Source organism: Ambystoma mexicanum, chromosome 6p, assembly GCF_040938575.1.
Source record: "Ambystoma mexicanum isolate Mex_15411 chromosome 6p, UKY_AmexF1_1, whole genome shotgun sequence".
NCBI lineage: Eukaryota > Metazoa > Chordata > Amphibia > Caudata > Ambystomatidae > Ambystoma > Ambystoma mexicanum.
In genome coordinates, this window is record NC_090935.1 from 152,889,138 (window position 1) to 152,912,595 (window position 23,458).

The following is a 23,458-nucleotide window of genomic DNA, read 5'->3' on the forward strand; positions in this document are numbered from 1 at the left end:
AGTCATGAGGAGGTATGACAAATACTCCATGGACAAGATCAAAGATGGGAAGAACTCTGACCTATTGGGATCGGGGTAGGTGAGAGAAATAGTTTATATCAACACAGATTGTTTAAGAAATGTCAATAAAAACTTACTTGGGAAAAAAAAGAGCAAGGGGGATAACGAGGATCCCTGGGGAACACTGCATCCCATTACAATGGGTCCGAGATGAAACCTTCAAATTTGACTTGTTGCTGTCTGTTAGTCAAATATTTTCCGAACCATTTGATAGCATGTTCAGAAACATGCCCCACCACTCACAAACGATCATGCAAGTGAGGTTATGATCAACTGTGTCGAAGGCCGCAGACGGGTCTAGCATCACTAACAGGGATAGCCATCCTTCACCTGCGACCTCCAACAGCTTGTCGTATACAAATAAGAGTGTTGTTTCTGTTCCAAACTTCGGACGTAATCCTGAGATGCAGAGTTTCTCTGTGAGGTAGCTGGGTGACTTGAGGGCAAATGCCTTATAGATGATGCAGCAAGACTTGAAGGTGATTTGTGCGTGCAGTAGGAGCCAGTGAACGTCTATGAGGGCTGATGTGATGTGGTTTTATCTGCCTGGACCCTTGAGGAGGCACGCAGCCGCATATAGGACACTTCGCAGAGGAACAAGGGAGGACAACAGAAGGCCTTCGAGGAGTGCATTGCCCCCATCCAGGTGGGATAGGACCAGTGCTTGAACAGGTGGATCTAAAGCTGTCCGGAAGGAGGAAGGACGTGACTCTTTGCAGAAGGGAGTGCGGATACCAAGCTGCACGTGTTTTTTCTTAGCTATGCAAGTCTTGAAGGAGAGGTGTTTGTCGACGTGGTACCCGAGGGACCTGGCGCTGGAGGCAAGCTCGGGTGAGAAGCCCTCAAAGTTCATGGTTGATAGCCAGGTCTGTATGTTTGGGTTTTCGGTGTTGTTGGCGAGGAGTAGGAATTTGATCTTGGAGGAGTAGCTGCCTAGATTAAAGATCACCAGGAAGTATATTGAGCCTTGCCTGTGGTCTATCTGGATGGTGTGGTGCCTGCTTGAGAGATAAGATGCGAACCAGAGAGCCTGAGAAGCCCATTCTGTTGATGAATAGGCTGGTCAATGGGAGGTGGAAAGTGACAGAGATCGAAAAAGACCACAGAGGCGCGAGTCAACTTTCTCCATGATTTCAAGAGGGTCATCCAAGACGTGGATGCTTGCTACTTCAGTGGTACATTTTGGTCTGAACCAAACTAGTAAACGCAGAGCAGGCCGTGTTGGTTGGCAACTGACTTCATTATTTTCCAAATGAACGGGGTAGGGGCTAGTGGTCAGGTGGCAGTTTGCAAGATTGTCTGGGTCCACAATGGGGTTTTTGAGGAAAGCGTGGATTAGCCCTGCTTTTAGGATAGCTCAGTCAATTTGAAGACTCATTGTTTTGAATGGCATTTGGTAGTATGTTCATCTGGTATTGCTGCTGGCCATGCATGGCCTCTCTGTTGTATGGATGATTTAGGACTCATACTGCGATGCAATATGGAATTGAAACTAATGTATGAATCCGAGGCTCATCTAGGCACGCAGATCAGTAGACATGCAGCTGAGGGCATTTGATAGCTGTGTCTTGCACGGGAAGAGGCCCTTGAAAATGTTACGGACTGTACAACTTCATTGTAGTTCTTGATTATCTAATCATTTCTACGATATGGAGAAGGTGGAATTAATGGAATGTGCAAGGGTAGGGAATGTTCATTATGTTTCGCTTTCTCCGTGGAAATTTCTGAAATAACATTTTGTTTCAGATGCCACTGAATTACCTTTTGGTGGCGTCCAATGATGTGACCCGTAAGATGTTTGCAGCAGAAGGAATTCAATGTTGTCACAAATGGCAGGTGCTGCTTGTTGAAGCCGTCTGACGATGATCAAGCCGCAAGCTCTGAATGCCATGGTGAATCTGAAAATTTAAAAATGAAGAGAGTAAATGGCCTAATGTTCTGAATGAAAATAAGTGAGCATCACAATTCACATGGATTACACTAATGTTTAGTAATCCTGCGTCGAGCATTAATGGAGAAGAAATAAGTACCCTTACTTTTTTTAATCTAGAAATCAATTAATCAGTTGAAGTAGCATTCTGTAAAGTTCACAAACATGGAGTGATTGGGAGCAAAGGGTATGTGTCAGTATCTGGGATGGAAACAGCATTACATATGATGAATATGAGGATTTACCAAAGCAGTTCAAGGCGATCTACAGCTCTTACAAAAATAAAATCAAATATGCAATTCATAACTTTGTCTGGACAAACAAAAATTTCAGTCAGTCTTATTTTTAATATTTTTGGAAGCATTTTACTTGCTACGCTTGCCTCTATTTTGGGAGCTGCTTTCAATACAGTGACAGAGGAAGAGAGGCCGTGCAGTCTGCAGATCCATTACAGCAGCAAAGAGATGAATTTTCTTTTACTTTACACCAACAAATTCACTTCACCTATTAAACCGTTCACACCAATATTGGAGATGTCAGAAGTAGTGGTGTAACTATTAGTAGTAGTAACACTACCAACAGTAGTACTACTGCTACCAGACGTAATTACCAATATCAGTAGCATTAGCAGTCATAGTAGGAGTAGCAGCACTTACGATGAATAATACCAACATAATATTAGCACTTCTGCCATCAGTAGTACTAGTACCAGTAGTAGCACGACTACCAGTATCAGGAGCAGTACTGCTACAAGTACATCTAATATTACTACTACCAGTATGGCTTGCAGAAGCACTAATATTACTGCTAGTAAGCCTAGTAATAGTGCCAACATTTGTAGCAGTAACGATACCTTCAGTTCGTAGTAAGACTACTTCTCCTGTAGTGGTATAACGAATAGTAATAGTAAGGGTAGTAACTCTAGTACTGGTAGTAGCAAGGTTAGTGGTACGTCACTGGTGAAAGTTCAAAAATACGTAATTTACTTGCATCACTGCTACCTGTACTGCTGATAATACTGCCATTAGAAGTAGTATGAAACCTAATACTACAACTATCATTACTCCAACCAGTAGTATTAGTTAGGTTATGTAGGTTTTATTATGCAACGGTCGCCACCATAGTACTCTAACTGGGCTGAGGCTTGTCTGACATGTGGTTATATATGGCCCCTACTAAGCCTCTTACAAATGACCTCAGAAGTAGCATTACTAATAATACTGGTAGTATTAGTACCATAAATAGAACTGGCAATAGTAGCGATGGCACTACAGTACTTTTAGTACTTCTAGCTGAATAGCTACTGCTACTACAATGGTTACTGGAGGCACTACTATTGTAGCAGCAGTAATACTGCCGCTGGAAATAGTGTTGCTGCTAGTAGAAGAACAAGTTACTTACCAAGTAACGTTCTTTCGATTGGATGTTCCTCCCACATATTCCTCATCTTCGATGCATCCTTGGCGAAACCTAAAGGTAAGGATGTATATAAGATGAGGAATATGTGGGAGGAACATCCAATCGAAAGAACGTTACAGTTGGTAAGTAACTTGTTCTTCGAATGGATGGTGTCCTCCCACGTATTCCTCATCTTAGATAGACTCCCAAAGCAGTTTCCTATTGGAGGCGGGAGTACAGGTGTCTTTTTATTCATGTACCGAATGTAGTACAGATTTGGCAAATAGACCTCCCTGAGAGGTAGTTGAGTCCAAAGCATAATGTTTGATGAAAGTATGCATGGATGACCATGTGGCTGCTGCATAAATGTCTTGTACAGGGACACCCCTCTTAAGTGCTGTTGAAGTTGCTATGCCCCTAGTTGAATGAGCTCTTAATCCCTCAGGGAGATCTTTTCCAGCTAGCCTATAACACTCCGTTATGGCTAAGATTATCCATCCTGATAATGTTTGTTTGGTTACAGCTAGTCCTAATTTACGACCAGTGTATGCCACAAATAGTTGTTCACAGTGACGTATTTTTGACAATCTTGAGATGTAGAAGCTAAGAGCCCTTCTGGGATCTAGCCTATGCAGTCTTTCCTCTTCCTTACTTGTGTGAGAGGAGGGTAGAACACAGGTAGAATTATTTTCTGTGACAGATGAAAGTCAAACTATTTTTGGTAGAAAAGAGGGTTTGACTCGAAGGACAACGTTGTCTTTATGAATGATGGTGTGAGGAGGACCACTGGAAAGTGCCTGCAACTCACCTACTCTGCAGGCATATGTCAATGCAATTAGAAGTATTGTTTTTAACGTAAGAAGCCTTAACGGACAAGAATGTAAAGGCTCAAATGGTGCACATGTCAGAAATTTAAGTACCAAATTTCAATCCCACACAGGAACTTGAAAGGGTATTGGTGGAAAAACATTTTTTAAACCTTTAAGAAAATTATTAAAAAGGTATCTTAAAATAAGATTTTTCTTCTGAAGAGCGCTTGAAGATAGATAGCGCTGCTACGTATCCTTTTTTGTCTTAACCTGGAGCCCCAGATTAGCTAAATGTAACAGGAAAGATAATACCATTGGAATGTCACATTCAAAGGGATCCACATTCGTATCCCTGCACCAGTTACTGAACTTGTTCCAACGACACCGGTACAAGGATTTTGTTGCTGGCCTCTGGCCGAAAGCAAAATTCCATATCATCATCCGGAAGGTCCCAATCCTTGCATCTCAACCTCTCAGAAGCCATGCGTGAAGGTTGAGTGTGTTGACATCTGGATGGAGAACGTGACCTCGCTCTTGCGAGAGAAGATCCTCTCTTTTTGGAAGACTTATTGGAGGGCAGATGGACATGTCGAGAAGGTCCGGGTACCACGTTCTCCTAGCCCAATCCAGGGCAATTAGGTTCATGGTTTTCCTGAACTTTCTCAACCTCCTGATTACCTGAGGGATCACAGGGACTGGAGGGAACGCATATAGAAGAGGAAACTCCCATTCCACTACGAATACGTCTCCTAGAGTTCCTTTCGGGGGAAATTCCCTTGAGCAGTACAGTTAGCACTTCCTGTTGACAATGGTCACGAACAGATCCACTTGAGGGGTTCCCCAAAGGGTGAAGATCTCTTGAAGGACTTCCTGAACTAGTTCCCACTCGTGGGAGACTGAGCTCTGCCTGCTCAGAGCGTCTGCCGCGGTGTTTTGCTCTCCTGCTAGGTGAATGGCAGATGGAGAGATCCCTTCTTGTATTGCCCAGAACCAGAGCTGCATTGCCCCTCTGCACAGTGGCAGTGACCCTACTCCTCCTCTCTTGTTGAGGTAGTACATGGCCACTGTGTTGTCCGTCATTATCAGGACATTCTTTCCCCGTACAGAGGGCAGGAAGGCCTTCAGAGCTAGTCTGATCGCCCTCAGCTCTAATAGGTTGATGTGTAGTCTGGACTCCGATGGAGACCAACGACAGCTGACTGCTGATTGTCAACTCGTTGGTGTGAGCTCCTCACCCCGTGAGGCGTCTGTTACTACCGTTATCTCCGGCCATGATTGCCAAAAAGATTCTACCTTGAGGATACGTTTCTTGCAAGCCCACCATTGTAGATCCTGTGCTACCCTGGTTGGAACTTGTAAAAGATCTGTCTTTTTCCCAGAAAATTGGGACCATTGAGTCCTGAGGGCCCATTGAAGGGATCTCATCCTCAATCTGGCTTCTGGCACCAGAAAAATGCAGTATCCAAGACTGCTCCTATAAACTGGAGCTTCTGTGATGGTATCATGTTTGACTCTTAAATTCAGAGAAAACCCTAGTTTGTGAAGGAAGTGGCAAGTCTTGGATAGATGATCCTGGGCTTGTTCTGGAGAACGTGCCTTGATCATCCAATTGTCCAAATAGGGATAAACGTGAATCCCCCCCTCTTCTGAGACTCGCTGCCACTAGCGCCATTAACTTGGTGAAAACTCTTGGGGTGGAGGTCAACCCGAATGGCAGAACTCGAAACTGATAGTGAGAGTTGCCAATCACGAACCTCAGGTACTTTTGGTGCTTGAGATGGATTAGCACATGAAAGTAAGCATCCTGAAGGCCCAATGAAACCAACCAGTCTTGAAGTTGGAGAGCCTGAAGGATCTGAGAAAGAGTGACCATCTTGAACTTGTCCTTCCTGAGGAACTTGTTCAAGATTCTCAAGTCCAAGATGGGTCTCAGTCCTCCGTCCTTCTTTGGAATGACGAAGTATGGAGAATACCAATCCTTGTTCCTTTCCGCTACAGGTACATGTTCAACTGCACCTTTCTGTAGCAGGGTCAAAACTTCCTGCAACAGGAACAGATCTGGGTTTTTGGTAGGGTTGTATTCCGGTGGGTGATTCTGAGGTTTCTTTAGAAAGGGAAGGCAGTAGCCTTGGGATACTGTTTCCAGTGCCCAAGCATCTGAAGTAATGCCTCGCCATTCTTTCAGATGCTGTGTGATCCTGCCTCCCACTGGGGTCTTGTGAGTCAAAACCTCAGAGTGGTTTTGCGGCAGCTCCAGCAGCGGCTGAAGGGACAGATGCCGCTGCTGGGGCTGATCTAGCACCTCTTCCTCGCCCCTGAGGTAATTTCTTTGCCCTCTTTGACTGGCCTGTCCCCTTCCTTTTCCAATTGAGGAATAATAACGAAAAGGACGACCCCTCCAGGAAGATGAGCCTGTGTAGGGGCTTTGCGGAGGTTGTCTTATAGCGGCACTGAGTGACTTTGCCGCTGCCTTGGAGGTCTGCAGCTTCTCCAAACTTTCATCCCAACCTCGAGCCATCAAATGGCATATTAAGAAGTCTAGATTGAACACATTGTGCGAAACCTGACTTCCTTAGCCACGCAAATCTGTGTAGCACTGTGCTAGACGCCATGGACCTGCTGATACTGTCAGCAGTGTCCAAACCTGCTTGAAGGCATTCTCCCGAAGCCCCCTTACCATCCTGAATTATGGATAGGAAACCATCACGTTCCTCTCCTTCCGGGATGTGTTGAGCTGCCGCTGACAGGCAGTCCCAGAGTATAATTGAATCTAGCCAGCGTACAAGATAAATTGGTGGACATTAGAGCCGTGCTCCCTGATGTAAAGACCTTTTTCGACCATATAGCCATCTTCTTGTCATCCCTATCAGGGGGAATTGTAGGGTATGCAGCATTTTTTGTTGATGTGGCTGCCTGCACTACCAGACTCTCAGGAGAAGGATGCTTACTCAAATACTCTGGACCAGAGTTACAAGGTCTGTACTTTGCCACATATTTTTTATTCATTGCTGGAATAGATTCCGGTCTTTCCCAAGCACCATTTACTCTCCTTTGCAGGGCAATATGAAAGGGAAGTATGGGATCTGGTGGAGGACCTCCTGACAAAATATCTATCATATCATCATCCTGATATACAGGTGCATTCCTACCCCATCCCATAAACTGTTACTTTGTTCATATGTTTTCTTTAACCCAAATCAGCATGTTCTGCTAGATCTGGTCTTTCAAATTCGTATTCAGGGGACGTATCTAGTCCACTTGCAGACTGTAAACATTCATACAAATCCTGCATTTTTGATTGAGGATTAATTCCTCAGGAACTTCTCTTGTACCATATTTTACTCCTGCTGATGAAACTTCAGGTTCATCTTCTTCTTCATCCTCCTCATTTTCTGAGGACATTTCTCCATATACAGCTGACATAGTTTGGAAAAAATCATGTCTGCTTTCTGGGTGAAGTACTTTCTCAGGAATAGGTTTCAACCCTGTAATTGGTGTCGACATCGACAGAAGCGTCGAAGTCGTGGCAGTTACCTCGAATGTTATCGAGGTATTCTTCGATGTTTTGGAAGGCACTACGAATGCTTTCGAAGGAATCTTCGAGGCAGTCGACGTTGTCGAAGGAGCCTTCGAAACACTCAACGTCATCGAAGTCTTCGAGGTCGTTGATAAAGCACTCGATGTGACTTTTTTCTGCTGGGTGGTCGACCCTTTATACTCGACAGCCTTCGACAGAGGCTTCGAAGAGGTTTTCGTCGAAGTCTTTAAAGACGTATCAACATCTAGAGCCTTTTTAGGTGTCTGGGAAGAGTCCCTAGAAGACACCCTCGACAATTTGTCGGATTTTCTAGTTTTAGACCTTCCTCTGTCACTTCTTTTGTGAGTAGAGGCATGACCTTCAGACATTTTTTGAGGGGGTCTGGGCCGCGTTCTCAAACTTTATAATCGACTCTCTAAATGCTTCCCACTTTCTAGGGGAGTCATGTTTAGTTGGACAAGAAATAACTTCTTCCGAAGTTGAGGAAGAAGAAGAGGGAGATCGGTGTTGTCTCTTCTTCGCCTTTTTGGACGAAGAAGAGGTTTTCCTTGATCTACTCCTCGATCTGTTTTTTTTAATGGCATTTTACCGAAGACTCAGCCGAGTCTTTCTTCCCTCTCGAAGAAAACTTCGAGGATTCCTCCCCCGTCGCCAGTTTACCTCGTGTTTCTTTCAAGGCCTTATGGGTCATAGATTGCCATGAACCGCAGTCGTCGATCCGATGTTCGGACCCAAGGCACCAAAGACAGTTACGGTGAGGGTCGGTCAGCGACATTTTTCTTCCGCACCGTAGACATTTCTTAAACCCAGTTTTCGGAGTAGACGGGTTCGAAGAAGACGACAATTTGCCGTGACTGAAGCGCCGTTTTATTTCGATCTGAAGCGAAGCTAATGGAAAAACAGAACTGAAGCCAAACGGCGCGCTCGAGGCAATTATACTACGGATGACGTCGTCACTCAACGGAGGCCGCCGAGGGACATAGACGTCACCGCCTCGAGTGGAGCGCCCTCTGCTGGAGAGAGGACAAATTTTCCGAGGCGAAACCTAAAGGTAAGGATATATCCAAGATGAGGAATACGTGGGAGGACACAATCCATTCGAAGTATTACTTCTTTTGGCACTTCTACGTTTGGTATTAGTATCATGGGTGGGGGAAGGATTAAAGTAAAAGGAATTGTAATTTTAATTTGCTCCTCTGCTGCTATAATACATCTGCAGATGGCACTTCATCTCCTACAAATTAAATTCCTCCTAAAGGGCTTGAAAGTAGCTTACAAAACAGACTGCACCCGATGCAAGACCAAAGCGTACTGAAATATTGAAAATGGATGGGGCATTTTTCTCCACTGGAAAACAGACAGAAGATTAAATAAATGTGGAACAACATTTTTTCGTTAAAACTGTATGTTCCTTTAAGATGGGAGGAGGTACCAAAAAGGTAGGGAGTTAAGGGGTTTGCAGGAGCAGAAGTATTTTGCATACACTGTTGCTTTAAGGAGGTTATGTAGGTTGGAGCTGCTCCTAAAAAAGGTACATTCCCAAGTGGTCACCATCTTGGTGACTATGCACACATGATATTCCTAATCAAACTTAATGTACAGGAAAAAGCTAAACCTTACTGGACAGCGACGCAGCAGACAGGTAGAATCTTTTCATGCTAGTAGACAACTTTGTGGTGGCCCGCTGAACAGTGAGCACATACCAGTGCATCTCCTTATATAGGCCAATCTGTGCCGATTTCGCTTCAGAACAGTAGGAAAGCAAGGCTTGCTTGGAATCTAAAGCAAATCTTGGGACTAAAAAGGGGTGAAATAAGACACCAATGGAGTTGGAAGAAATTCGGCTCACGCAAAGGTATTAAAAGTGGAACAGAATGGAGAATCAAACAAGTGGGGGTGAACATGGAGGGGAAAGCGGAAGGGGATAAAAGAGAATGAAGATTATTCTTACTAAAGTAGTACAAGGAGCATCGATTGCGTTAAAAGACACAGATCCGGCCATTATGATTTTCTTATTTATTGACACTCCAGCATATTAAAGAAACATTTAAAACACCACAATACTAATCAAACTACAACTGCCAGCATCTTTGTAAGATTGAGAAGTCCAAATAAAACTCATGCTTCTCCTAACGTTATGTACCTAGTCCAATCATACCGCTCCTCTGTCTTACTGTAATTTCCTGTTGCTTCCCTCTTCTCTTCCCAATTGTCCTTCTGCTTGAACTTTCACTTGGATCTCAAGATTATTCTGCTCTGTGCCTGAAAAAGTAATATTCAACAATGAGGGGAGGGTCTAAAGTAAAACATAACATACACTGTACAATTCAGTATCGCTAATGCCAGAGAAAGAGATCACACACTCGTTCTCCCATAGGAGCAAAGACAACGACAGCTCCATTCTTATGCAAAACTATCAAAAGATATACATATTCATTCTATCAGATCAATCCTGCGGCCTCCTAACAGACCCACCACACCTACAACTTCATAGGTTACAACCCGATAATTGAAAGCGAAACTGAAAGACCCTTTGTGAACAACAATTCATTGTCCAGACACGAATAGGAGGCCTCCCTTCACTGTCCAGTACTTTATGGAAACATTGACAATGCCTTTGGTCAATGCAGGTGTCTCTAGGGCACAGATCACCTGGCATAGATGATTCTGGAAAGCTTCCGCCCGAACCACAATCAAGATTGTGATTTTCCGTTCTTCCATGTGAAGGGGTGGACTTGGAACCAAAATAGGACCATCTGTTCTCACAGCTATACTCAAAGGATGCACTTAGTCCCAGAAGTACATTTGAAAGAGAAACACAACACACTAATAACGAATCAATCATTATATTACAGTCCGCTATTATAACACATTAGTGTGTCTTTTCATATCAGCGGAAATCACAAATGATACAATGAGATCACATGACCGATTAGTAGAAGAAAACATAACAAATAAGTCTGCATTCAAAGTAAGTTATACACACACTTGACAGTGGTTGCGATAATGCTTGCCTCAAAGTCTAATAGAATCAAGACTCTACGCAGCAATTCAGTCTGGGTAATCCTCATTCTGTCAAGACCAGAGGCAAGCATTATGCTCAGTCAAAGCTTAACGCTCCCCCCCTCACCCCAAACATCACTACCACAAATGAATAAATCTGTTCTAAAGATTTAAAGTAGTCATTCTGGAACGTAGAAGTGAATGATCAGTGGGTTATCTTCAAGATAGTTTCCAATCTAAAGCCCTCGTGGGCAAGACCGCAGTGCTGAGTGTTGCAGGTGCACAGGAGACGCTGTCTGACTAGACGTAGTACGCTTTGCTATGTCCACACTTCCGTGCCTATAAGAACCGAGGTAGAGACCCTCTGCAGCAAGGCCCTTGAAGTACAAGGCTGCGGTGTTGAGCGACGCAGGTGTTTAGCTGCGATGGATTAGCGGCGTAGACCGTGAGTGCAGACGGTTTCATGTCTTTAAATCGAAATCAGTTTTGGCACATGCACAGAGTATTTTATAACAAAAACCTTTATAGTGAATGCATTTTGTGCGATCGCCCTCCAAAGCCTTGTTTAACACCCCTAAAATCCCACCCCAAACGTTTCCTGAAAAATGAAACCCTTTACCCCATCCTAAAATGCATTTGATATAAAGGTTTTATATATATAAAAAAATAAATAAAAAAAAACTCATGAGCATTCACTATAATGGATCCGATATAAACATTGTATCCTAGAGCGGACAACCTCCTCCCCCCTGTCTCCGGCCACGTGGTAAGAAGGTGCGGGGAGAGTTAACTTGCTACAATACACGCAACCCCCCCTGACCTGGTGCCCCTTCTCACTCTTGCAGACGTTTTCCCCTGCGTCCCATCCTCGCATGACCTCCCTACACCCCTGCTTACTTGTGCCCCCTCGCAGCTCTATGCCACGTGTGCCCCCTTTTACTTTAGGTTGTGCTCAGTAAGGAAGGCATGGCATCAACAGTAAGACAGACAAGTGACCACAGTTCAAGGGCATGATAACGCCTATCTAAACCTACATCTACAGATGGGAGCAACGTACGACCATCAAATGATAACTCAGTCCTAGTGGAGTTTTGTCAAAATAAAAGGGCCTATACTAAAAGAAAAAAAAAAAAAAAAAAAAAAAATAGATATATATATTGCCAATCCTTACCACTAATTTACAAATAATGTGGGGAAATGTTCATGAAAAAGAAAGAAGTGTTCACTCAATAATATGTCAGGATGCTCTGGCTGTTGGCCTCCCTTCCCCATGTTTTCAGCACAGGGCAAGGCGGGTCCTCGAATAAAGCACACACTCTGGCGGCACGAGGATACAGTTCAATTTTCCCTGTTCAGGACCTTCTGTGTCCAAGTCTGTTATTTTCCTTTTCACCAGTATCCAACTTGGGTGTTCACACTGGAGCCCCCAGAGTCGGGCTCAGATCCCTTTCAAAAAAAGGTTCAGAGAATTATTTTTCGGGTGACTCGCGGTTCACCCCGGATCACCCTCTGCCAGGCTCAGATCCCCTTTCTTTCATCCAGTTAGTCTCCCTCAGCCTGGCTTGGACCAATTGTGATGTACATTAAATTATCGAAGTCTTTTTCGCATTCAGTATTTTATATCCAAAGTGATCACACTGTTCCAGGTCCAATTATATGTGAGAAGATCACTGTAGGCGCCTTGAAGGATTGTTGTGCACAACAATTTAATGTACTAGTGGGACAGCACAATCTATAGTATTCACATCGAGGGAAATTAGTAACGTTTGATATAGTATGAATTATAAAACATATTGATCACCTTGAGAACTCAACTGCATCAGGCCCTGATGGGCTTTGCAATGCATTAGGAGCCCAGCCTAATAAATCGGGACAAGAATAAGGATTCTGATTATTAATGATTGTGGAATAATACCTGCAAGTTGGATACATAGTATAATCGTACCTGTATATAAACAAGGACTATAAAATATTGGCTATTGTTGGATGGTCCGTCAAATCCTTTAGTAGGAGTCTACGAAATGAATTCAGTAAGTGGATAGAAAGGTACAACAGTCTTCCATTTAACCAGTCGGGATTTCGGAAAGGCTCATCCACTCCGACAAATACATTGTCTTTGCTCACTACTATAGAGCAGGCCCGGAATACTTATGGCCAGCCTGTGAATGCAGCCTTTGTTTACTTTATTTAGCATAACATTCAACACAGTATGCGTTGTAACGTGAGAATTGAGCCACAGAGCTTGTGCTGTGCCAAATGCACAAGCATGTGACCCCTGTTAAAGGTGCCGAGCAGGTTTCTGCTAGACAGTTGGAGCCAGAGACCTGTGTTTACGTGTTCTGTGCAGCCATGAGTTGTGTGCTGCCCAATAGGCCTACGGGACCACCCTGCCCGACAGGGCATCCTCACCATGTCGGGGCCGGCCCTCCCGAACATACCTGCCTAACTTCTGGGTTTTCCCCGGAGACTCAGGGTTTTTAGGCTTTTCTCTGGCTCTGCCGGGAAGACCCTTGAGTCTCAGGGTCCCGTTCAATCCTCCATCCGATTGGCTGCCAAACACCGCTGCCGGTAGCCAATCGGGTGGAGGTTTGCGCGGACCCAGAAACAGCACGAATGTGCCTCGCATGAGCCCGTTGCTAGGGTGCGAGGGCAGCTTTTACCGATTGCTTTTTTTATGCTTGCAGGACTGCCCCGCTCGGGCTCCCTGCCTGAGTGTGTCTTTGACTCTGCAGCAATTACTGTAATGCTTCCAGCAAATGGCAAAAAGAATGCAGGTGAAGCAAAATAACTTTTTTGCCGCCGAGTTTTAATGCAAACGCGTTTATTTTGCTTTCATTCTTTTTGCCCAGGTTACCAGCGCTCAAGTGGAGGGGACGTGGGTGGACAAAGTAGACCCACATTTTTAAGAGGGTGGACTCAGTCCCATTGAACCACAGCCATCAGGTCTGTAGGCTGGACAACTTACCACTGCACTAAATAACCTGATAAAAAACAAACTAAGGTGATGTGTCCAATTTCGTTACTGCAAAATTCTGGGAAAACCTTTGAATTGGTTCTTGGAGTTTACATGTGCACATTTTAACGTGCTGATTTTATGGAAGGCCAATGCCTTTTGTCCTATGCAATTTGGGTGGTTGTGAAAAGCCAATTTAATGAAATATGCATATTTCAATTTGAACTGCAAATTTCTGACGTCACATCACATTGCAACAGAGTTTACCTTTTTGACATGTGGGCGGAGCATAAATGGGTTTTTGATTTTCAAATGTAGGCAGGTATGCCAACAGCTGGCGATGAGATGGGGTCCACAGACCTGTGCATTCCCTGGTTTGTGCAGGTCAGCTCGCGCACGGGAAGCTCTGTCGCGAACGTCCTACGACACCAGACAGAGGAGAGGAAAAGAAAATATGAATAAATGCTCCCGTCTGGGGGTGAAGAGCGGAGGGGAAACGACCGCCGGCGCACCCAAGTACAGCTCCCGCCGGGGGACGGGGATTTAGGGGGGAGGAGGGGACGGCGGATTAGGGGAGGTGCGGCCTTCGCGGCCACAGCAGAACAAGAATAGTACCCTGTCTGCGGGAAAGGGGGGTAGAAAGCGGCGCGTTTGCTGCCATCACAAGAAAAAAAAAATCTCCTGTGTGGGGGAGAAAGCGACATGTTCGCCGCATCGAGGAAAGGAAGGTTCCATGCTAAAGAAGATGGAACAGGGGGACTGAAAAAGCAGCCTGGTGCAGCGCAGTGTCAGAATAAGTAAATAAGTCTCCCGCCTGGGGGATAGATGGAGTGGCGTGGCGTGGCCATTACCGCAGCAATACCCATAATCTCCCGCCTGGGGGGAGTGGGAGAGAGGTGCGGCCTGCGCCGTAGCGCACAAACGGGAAAAGTGATTAAGGATAAAGCTCCCGTCTGTGCAGAGGCGAGAGGGTGATGCTGTGCAGCCTCTGCTGCAGGGCACAATGTCATGAAAGTAGCACCTCCGCTCGGCAGTTAGAGCCAGAGACCAGTGCCTGCATGTTCTGTACAACCACGAGCTGTGTGCTGTCCAATGGGCCTACTGGAGCTCCTTGCCCGACAGGGCATCCTCACCTTGTGGGGGCCGGCCCTCCCCCGGCCACTAACAGTATCCCACATTAGTAGGGGCGAAAATGACATGAGTGGGGACTCCTACAATGATCATGCAGCTTCATAACGACAGTGTTGGGGTGGTACGTGTATGGCAAAAAGGGAATTTAATGCGTGCGTGTGTGTGTACTATTTCACCTCCATTTAGCATATTTAACAACTGCAATATGTTCTGAAACTGCAGATATTAAAAATCTCAGTACTATCAATACAGTGGTTAGGATGTGCTGAGGATTTAGTTTTACTAGTGTGATGAATCAGATTGTGTCATCACTCCTTTTTTGGCGGTATCCTCTCTCCATGTGGCCAGGGGACGTCAGTCAGTCACTACCTGATCCTGACCATAGGGGCGGCTATATGAGGGAGAGTCTCATGGGTGGAGACAGCCTCCGGGAGAATATCATGGCACTATCTGATGAGACAAGGTATTCCCCTTGTTTTGCGGATATCCAATACATACCCAATGCCTTAATGGCATATATTCCTCCCTCATCCAGCTAGGAAGGGTACTGAAGACCTCTACGTAAGCCGTCAAAATATGACTTACCTTTTAAAACTCATGAACACCTACTCAGACTCTACAAATCATCCAGAGCTGACTTGCCCTTAAAGATCACTGAGAACACTTACCCAGACTTTACATGCAAATCACCAAGAATGGACTTCCATTCCCAGAACTACAAAAATACTGTGACGAGGAAGATGAGCCAAGTAATGCAGATCCTATGAGGCCAAGAGCACAAGCTGTGCTCTATTTGTTGCAAGTACATACCTGGGAAATTGAAACAAGCAAAGCAGCTGAATGAAGGTCACTGCTGGTGGGAGAAAACCGCTTCTCTTGGTACGGACCGAGAAACTGTGGGGCTGCAGAGATCTGTGGAGCCAACCCGTTTGAGGACCAGGAAAAGGAAAGCTGACCACGCAAGAGAAAACACAAAGCAGGAACGCCAGAAGCCTACAGAGGGTTCCTTGGCGTTTGCAGGTGTTGAGACGCAGGGTTTTCCTTGCCGAAGTCCGAAACTAAACAGAAGAGCCCAGCAGGAGCAGCAAGAGGCAGCGAAGCAGAGAAACAGAGAAAGAAGGAAACGTTGAACTACCGCCACTGGTTTGCCATGGGTGAAACAGTATGCCAGCAAGAGCCAGGCTTCCACCCAAGGGCAGCAGGGACACGGAGGCGTATCGGTCGCCATGCAAGGATCAAGTTCAAGACCCTCTGCATTGTCCACAAGGCTTTCTGAGGCCGGGGACCACACTACATCCAACTCTCTCTTCCTAAGCACTTTCCTTCTCGAGCCCTCCACTCATCCACCTCCAACTCTCTGAAGGTCAGACGCTTCTAAAGGCAGAGTTGGGGGGGTAGATCTCTCCTCGGCTGGGTCTCCCTCTGAAACAGCATCTCTGCCTCTCTAAAACTTGAGCAGGACCACCTAAGGTTCCAGAAGCAACTCAAGACCTTCCTATTCACTTCAGCTTTCTTTACTTCTCTGCTGTGCTAACTGGTTACCTAGAAACGGTTGTGTTGAGGCGCATTATAAATGACATCATACCATGCCAACTCGAATAATTGTTAATGAAGGAAATGAAGCACATTATAGAGAAAGATCAAGTAAGCGTTTCTTTGAAAGGGAGAATGGAACAAAAGTAAGAGACTTTCAAGTTTGTGAGTATATGCAATACACGTAAGAAAAGCCCTGGCAGGATAGTATACCAGACAGATACAATACCAGATAAAGCAAACCTAAAAGAATATCAAGTTTGGAAGTGTGTGCAGAGGCCACATGAGAAAAGCCCTGGCAGAAGAGTATACAAGGCAACTTAAAGATGCAAGGAAAATACGGTGTCCAGTCAATTGGTCGAAAAAAAACTGGTCGACTGCAATTTGGTCGAAAACCAAATGGTCGATTTTTTTTTTTTATTTATATATTTATTTTTCGGGTTTTCGTTTTGTAAAAAAAGGGGTTTTTAGAGAAAAAAAGGGGGTTGGGGGGACCCCCCAAAAAAATAAAAAAAAGGGTTAAAATAAAAAAAAATAAAAAATTCGACCATTTGGTTTTCGACCAAATTGGTTCGACCATTTGTCTGGTCGACCAATTTTTTTCGACCAAATGTCTGGTAACCGGAAAATACATATATAAGAAAGCCCTGGCAATAGTGTACCAGCCAGTTGCAAGTGTGTTCAGATCAGAAAATCCTGGTAGGGAAGCACGCCAGGCAAAGACCAGCAGAACAGTGTATAGGAAATACATCACAAAGAGGTGCTGAGAAGGATGCATCATGACTAGCAAAATGCTGTGATGATCAAGAGAAGAAGACTGAAAACCTGGCAGAAGAATATACCAGGTATCCTAAAAAGATGAAGACAAAGAGCCAAGTTTTTTTGTTTATCAGCTGTGTTGTTGATCAAGATAAACTCAAGGAACTGATATGTTTGAATATAGTAACTGATATGTTTGAATATACAACAGAGTAAAGAAAGATCCAAGGGAAGGGAATCACCCTCTGGAACAAGGAACTCTATCCTTCTGGGCCGTTTGTTTTACAGTTACGCATTTTTCCTTTTTGAACATTTATACAGCACTCAAGGCCAAAGACATTACCCTTTTCAACTTTTGTTGGACAGTGAGGGCCAGAATAGTACTTTGGACACGGGACGGTTTTGCTTTGGACATTCTGACATTGACAGTTTTGGTTTTATGTAGGGAAATCCAGGACAGAGGGATTTCCCCACCCCCTTTTATTTTAATAAAAGTCTTTGACCAAAACCATGACTCCCTTGTGTACGAGTCTTATTTATGGCTCATCACACTAGATTATACACAAAAGGGCTTACAGAACCAAATAGGTTTGCTGCAAACATATGTGGAGAAATTTTGATTAATTTTTCATAACAGGAAAAGAAAATTATATTAAATTCCAGGTAATAGGCTCCAAAGTACCACTGAACTCTGAATGGAACACAAGTTGAAGAGGTACCCTCTTATATCTAACTTGGGGGTAACTATTGATAAACTGAATTGGAACCAACAACTTATTACAGTCCACCCTTCGGTGCAGCAGCGTACGGCAGCTAATAGAACATTAGCATTGGATACACAGTAAAACCACGTCTAGATATTGGCAACAATCATGCCATCAGCCATTATGCTATATGAAGCAGAAATATGGGGCCTGGCAAACTTCAGGATTTATACACAGTGGATAATGCATATTAAAAGAAGATATTTGGCCTGCCGAAAAAGCTGATCTGCTGGATAGTGGATAGCAGAATTTGGCTTGATGTCTATAAAAAGCAGGTGTTATTACTGCAAAGGTTAAAGTTGTATAACAAAACTAGCAGGTGCTTTGCATGGTAATTCCAACTTCAGTCCTAGTTTGAAGTTCATTCAATGAATGAATATAGAGGACGGTGTTGCAAGGTTGTTTCTGTTACCCGAATTACAACACAATCGATTCCAGCTGCTTTGAGTTGGAGCATTTCGACTGTGCGCAACATCATTGGTGACCCGGTGTACAGCCGAGACAGCAGCAACCTCAATATAAGCACTGTATGTGTTAGGCTGAAGGTGTAAGCTTGAAGTGCTGTACCCGTACGTGTATGGCTGAAGCATTTAAGCTTCATACTGTTGTGATGGCATACTTTCATCAACTTCCGTGAGAAATGAAGTTCCTGTAATTATCATGAGCAATTTCAACGATGTGATGGACATCGTCATTGCAGACATGATTGAAGAGACATGCACCGTTTCCAGTCACCCGCATTACTACAAAAGCACTGTTTTCCGTCACCTGCATGACTTCAAAACCGAGAGCTGCTAATGTCAGCGAGAATGTGGATAGTGTGGAAAGTTTAAGGAGAACAAACTACTGAAGTTTACGTAGAACTATGGCAGGGGTAAGCATTGCACACCACTTAAAGAAAAATAAATTGAAACATTTATATTTTATACTTTTTACGTTGGCTACACCATGGAACCCACCTGGATGCCAAATTCCAGGTTTGTAGCATGTTGGGGAGCATGCTGAACATTTCGAACATACACACACACACACATCCCCAAATTTCCCTTTTATATAGAGAGAGATTAAGAATATATACAATGATGTATTATATACCATCACTTCTTATTTTACAAATACCATGCTATAGAACTTGCTCGGGTATAAGGTTTGGAGTAATAACTTAGGAGTTTATTTGGAAGTTCCACTGGATTTAATATCTAAAGCTGTGCTCTTCTTTGCCCTTGATGGTCTTTCCCCTCCATCTTTTTCCTCACAGTGGCATTGCATTGGTATGGATTCATATTCTAAAGGGGCCTCACATGTTAAGGGCTCTGTTCTCATTTTTGATTATATGTAAAAATGTTAATACAAATTTAAAAAATGAGATTACCTACAACAAAATAATATATATGACAATGCATTACTTACCGTAAAAGCATTTCTGATGGTTGTATCTGCTTAGATTCACATGCTGTGCATAGGTCCGACATCCAGTGGTCACTGCGGAGTATTGCATTTTGTTTTTCGTAGTCGAAAAGGGACGTCGACAAGGCGTGTCTGAAATACTATCCCTATAGTGACGTGTGTTGTACCCACAATCCCTCACGCGTCGAGGTCCCTCAGATTGTTTTTTCCGCCCAGCTACTGGTCGCCTTTACGCGGAGCTCCTCGAGAGACATTGCAGATTCCATCTCCTCGACCTTTGGTCGTTTTCCTATTTAATATATAACATATCGATCCCTCCCTCGACGCAGTTGTGAAGCTGTCTCCGCCGAGCAAGATCTTCAACGGAGGGGACGAGCGGAGGAGATCCTTCGGCGTTGCCAAACACGTGGCCTGGCCTCGCAGGCCAAATACAGTAGGGAGAGTGGGGTCGTGGGACATCTCTGGTTCTTTTCTAAGAATGCCTTTCCTTTTCCCCTTCCTTTCCCTTGGGGTCGTTATCACGATCTGCTGTGCATAGGTCCGACATCCAGTGGTAACTGCGGAGTATTGCATTTTGTTTTTCGTAGTAGAAAAGGGGACGTCGACAAGGCGTGTCTGTAACACTATCCCTATAGTGACGTGCGTTGTACCCACAATCCCTCACGCGTCGAGGTCCCTCCGTTTGTATTTTTTCTGCCCTGAGGGAGCCTTCTATACGTGAGTGAATACAGAAAAGAGAGAGAGAGAGAGAGAGAGAGAGAGAGATGTAGAAAGGTGGAAGGGTGGGCGCATGTGAATCTAAGCAGATACAACCATCAGAAATGCTTTTACGGTAAGTAATGCATTGTCTTCTGATGTTTGTTAATCTGCTTAGAATCACATGCTGTGCATAGACTAGCGAGCAGTACCCGAAGTTGGCGGTGGGTTATGAGAAGGAACAGTAGAGAAAAGATGTCTTAATACTGCCTGTCCCACCTGGGAGACAGATCTAGAGTGTGCATCTAGACAGTAGTGTTTTGTAAAGGTGTGCACAGAACTCCAGGTAGCCGCTTTGCAGATGGACTCAAGGGGAACATTTGCAATGAACGCTATGGAAGCCCCAGTGCCTCGAGTGGAATGTGCTCTTGGCTTGAAGGGTAGTTCTCTCTTAGCAAGAGTGTAACAGAGTGATGCATTGAACAATCCATCTAGATATAGTGGACTTTGAAACTGCATCTCCTTCTCTTCCTGCTGCCACCGAGACAAAGAACTGATTAGTCTTTCTCAGTGGTCTGGTTCTTTCCATGTAGAACATGACAGCTCTGCGTACATCTAGTGTATGCAGACTTTTTTCTCCCAAGCTGGAAGGGTTTTGAAAGAACGTTGGTAGTTCTATTGACTGGTTTACATGGAATTTCGAGATGAATTTTGGTGCAAACCTTGGGTGTGTGCGTAGAACCACCTGATCTTTGTGAACTGTTACGAAGGGGTCTAGGACAGAAAGAGCCTGTAGTTCACTTACTCTCCTAATGGAGGTGATAGCTATTAGGAAAGCAGTCTTAAGAGTGAGGTCTTTAAGAGTTGCCTTGTGCATGGGTTCAAAAGGAGGGCCCATGAGTCTAGAAAGTACCACATTTAAGTCCCATCCGGGAGCTGGGTTAGCTATCGGAGGGTGTATTCTCTTTACCCCCTCCATGAAGGCCTTGATAACTGGTATCTTCCACCACGACACCAAGTTGGGAAGTGGTGTATGCAGAAAGTGCCGCTAGGTGGACTTTAATGGAATTGAACACTAGACCTGAATCCAGTAAATGGGTCAAGTACAGAAAAATGTTAGTGGGAGAGCAGTCAACTGGGTTGATGCTCTTACCTCTACACCAGATGACAAATCTTTTCTACTTGCTAGAATAGCAGTGGCGAGTATTAGGTTTTCTGGCTTCCCTGAGGATGTCCATACATCTCTGCGGGAGTTGTAGATGTCCAAATTCTATGATCTCAGGAGCCAGGCTGCTAAGTTCATGGTCTGAGGGCATGGATGCAGTGTCCTGCCCTTGTCCTGTGACAGCATGTTGTACGGGCAGGGAAGTTTCACTGGGGGAGATAGGGACATCTCCATCAAGTGAGCGAACCATGGCTGCCGGGCCCACATTGGGGCCACTAGTATCATGGTAACCTGCTCCTGGTGCATCTTGTGCACCACCTTGTTGAGAAGGGGAGTCGGGGGAAAGGCGTAAACAAATTTCCCTGACCATTGAATCGACAGACCGTTCCCCTTGGACTGGTTCTGGGGGTACCTGGAGGCGTAACTTTGGCATTGTGTGTTCTCCAGAGTTGCGAACAGGTCTATTTCCGGGAATCCCCATTGCGTGAAGACGTCTAAGACGATGTCTTTGTGTAATTGCCATTCGTACTCTTCGGGCAGGGGGAAGTCTCTGCTGAGTTTGTCTGCTAGCAGATTGAGTTCCCCTGGTACGTGTTGCGACAGTAGGAACATCTTATGTTTGAGAGCCCACTTCCATATATTCTGGGACAGCTTGGACAGTCCTGGAGAGTGGGTGCCCCCCTGCTTGTTGATGTAGTACATGGCTGTGGCGCTGTCTGTAAGGACCATCACTGTCTTCCCTTGTAGGTGTTCCTGAAAGGTTTTTAGTGCTTTGAACACCGCCAGTAGCTCCAGTAGGTTTATGTGCTTGGATGCTACGTTCGGAGTCCACACTCCGTGAGCAGTCTGATGGGATAGGTGAGCCCCCCCCATCCTGTGAGGGATGCGTCCGTGGTTAGAGTGGCCTCCACCGCGGGTGTGGCAAAGGGTTTCCCTATTATCAGGTTTTCCTTTGTCCACCACCGTAGCGAGAGAACCAAGGCTTGCGAGACCACCACTAGATCGTCGCATTGTCCGCTGGCCTGACACCACTGGCTGTTGAGCCACTCTTGCATTGGGCGCAAGCGCAGGCGCGCGTGAGGTACCAAATAAATACACGGCGCCATCATTCCTAGCAATCGCATCGCTTTGCGCACCGTCACCTCTCCACCTGCCACATATTGGGGGATCTGAAACAGCATGTTTTGGACCCTCTCGTTGGAGGGGAAGACGAGGCCGTCCTTTGTTCGAATTAGAGACCCTAGGAATTGTTTGACTTGGCTGGGGTCTAAGCTGGACTTCTTCTCGTTGATGGAGAAGCCCAGTTGGAACAAAAGGTCTACAGTCTTTTGGGTGTTTGAGAAGCATGTCTCGTAAGAATCCCCTGTTATGAGCCAGTCGTCGAGGTAAGGGTATACTGGGATGGATAACCTGCGCAGGTGGGCCGCTGCCACTGCCAGTACTTTCGTGAATACCCTTGGTGCAGATGCTATGCCGAAGGGTAGTACTCTGAACTGGTAGTGTTTGCCCTCTATCATGAACCTGAGATATTTTCTGTGCGCTGGCAACATTAAAATATGAAAGTATGCATCTTTCATGTCCAGTGTTGTCATGTAATCTCCCTGTGATAGCAGTGGGATCACTTCCTGTAAGGTCACCATACGAAACTTTTGGGGTTTGACAAACTTGTTCGCTGGGCGCAGATCTAATACAGGGCGCATGGTTAGATCCTTTTTGGGTACAAGGAAGTACACTGAATAAATACCTTCCATTACCTGAGATAGAGGCACGACCTCTATGGCTCCTTTTTCCAGTAGTTGGTCCACTTCTTGGAGAAGGATGGCGAGGTGTTCTGGTGTCATGCGGCGTCCCCTCGGGGGTCTGTATGTTGGGGAACTGTTGAACTCTATACAGTAGCCGCGGGCTACGGTGGAAAGTACCCAGTGGTCCGATGTTATTCCCTCCCATGCTGGAAGAAAGGATGTTAACCGGCCCCCGACCGGCGTTGCATGGGAGGGGACGCGAATCTTCGCGTCACTTGGTGGTGTTGTTGGCTTGGGAGCCTCTGGGGGTGGAACCCCGGCCTCTTCCCTTGCCACGACGTTGACCCCTCTGATTGTACTGGCCGCTATTACTTTGGTAGTTGCTGGCAGAGTACTGTTGGTTTTGTTGCTGACGTTGTCCACGCAAAAAAAGCGCTTATTACCAAATCCCGCCTGTTAGGGGGTTTTGAAATTTGGTCTAAGGTCTTTATTGTATCAAATTCTTTCTTCGCGCTCTCCAGCGCGTCATCCACTGCTCTCCCAAAGAGGTTGGACTCCTCTATGGGTTTA

The 23,458-nt window shown here is 45.2% G+C and overlaps 1 protein-coding gene across 3 annotated transcripts in view; it reads right to left on the reverse strand.

The window, feature by feature from the left end:
• Nucleotides 1-23,458, reverse strand: part of NUDT2 (nudix hydrolase 2) — a 221,011-nt gene that overhangs the window by 116,814 nt on the left and 80,739 nt on the right. Inside the window, exons 2-3 of one of the 3 annotated variants that reach the window (XM_069626842.1) lie at nt 9,879-9,997; nt 1,822-1,958 (exon numbers count right to left, since the gene is read on the reverse strand). In XM_069626842.1, the coding sequence (XP_069482943.1) occupies nt 1,822-1,951 (130 nt within the window). In that variant the 5' untranslated portion in view covers nt 1,952-1,958; nt 9,879-9,997. The remainder of the gene's footprint in view (nt 1-1,821; nt 1,959-9,878; nt 9,998-23,458) is intronic. The other 2 variants (XM_069626843.1, XM_069626844.1) reach the window with 2 other exon arrangements.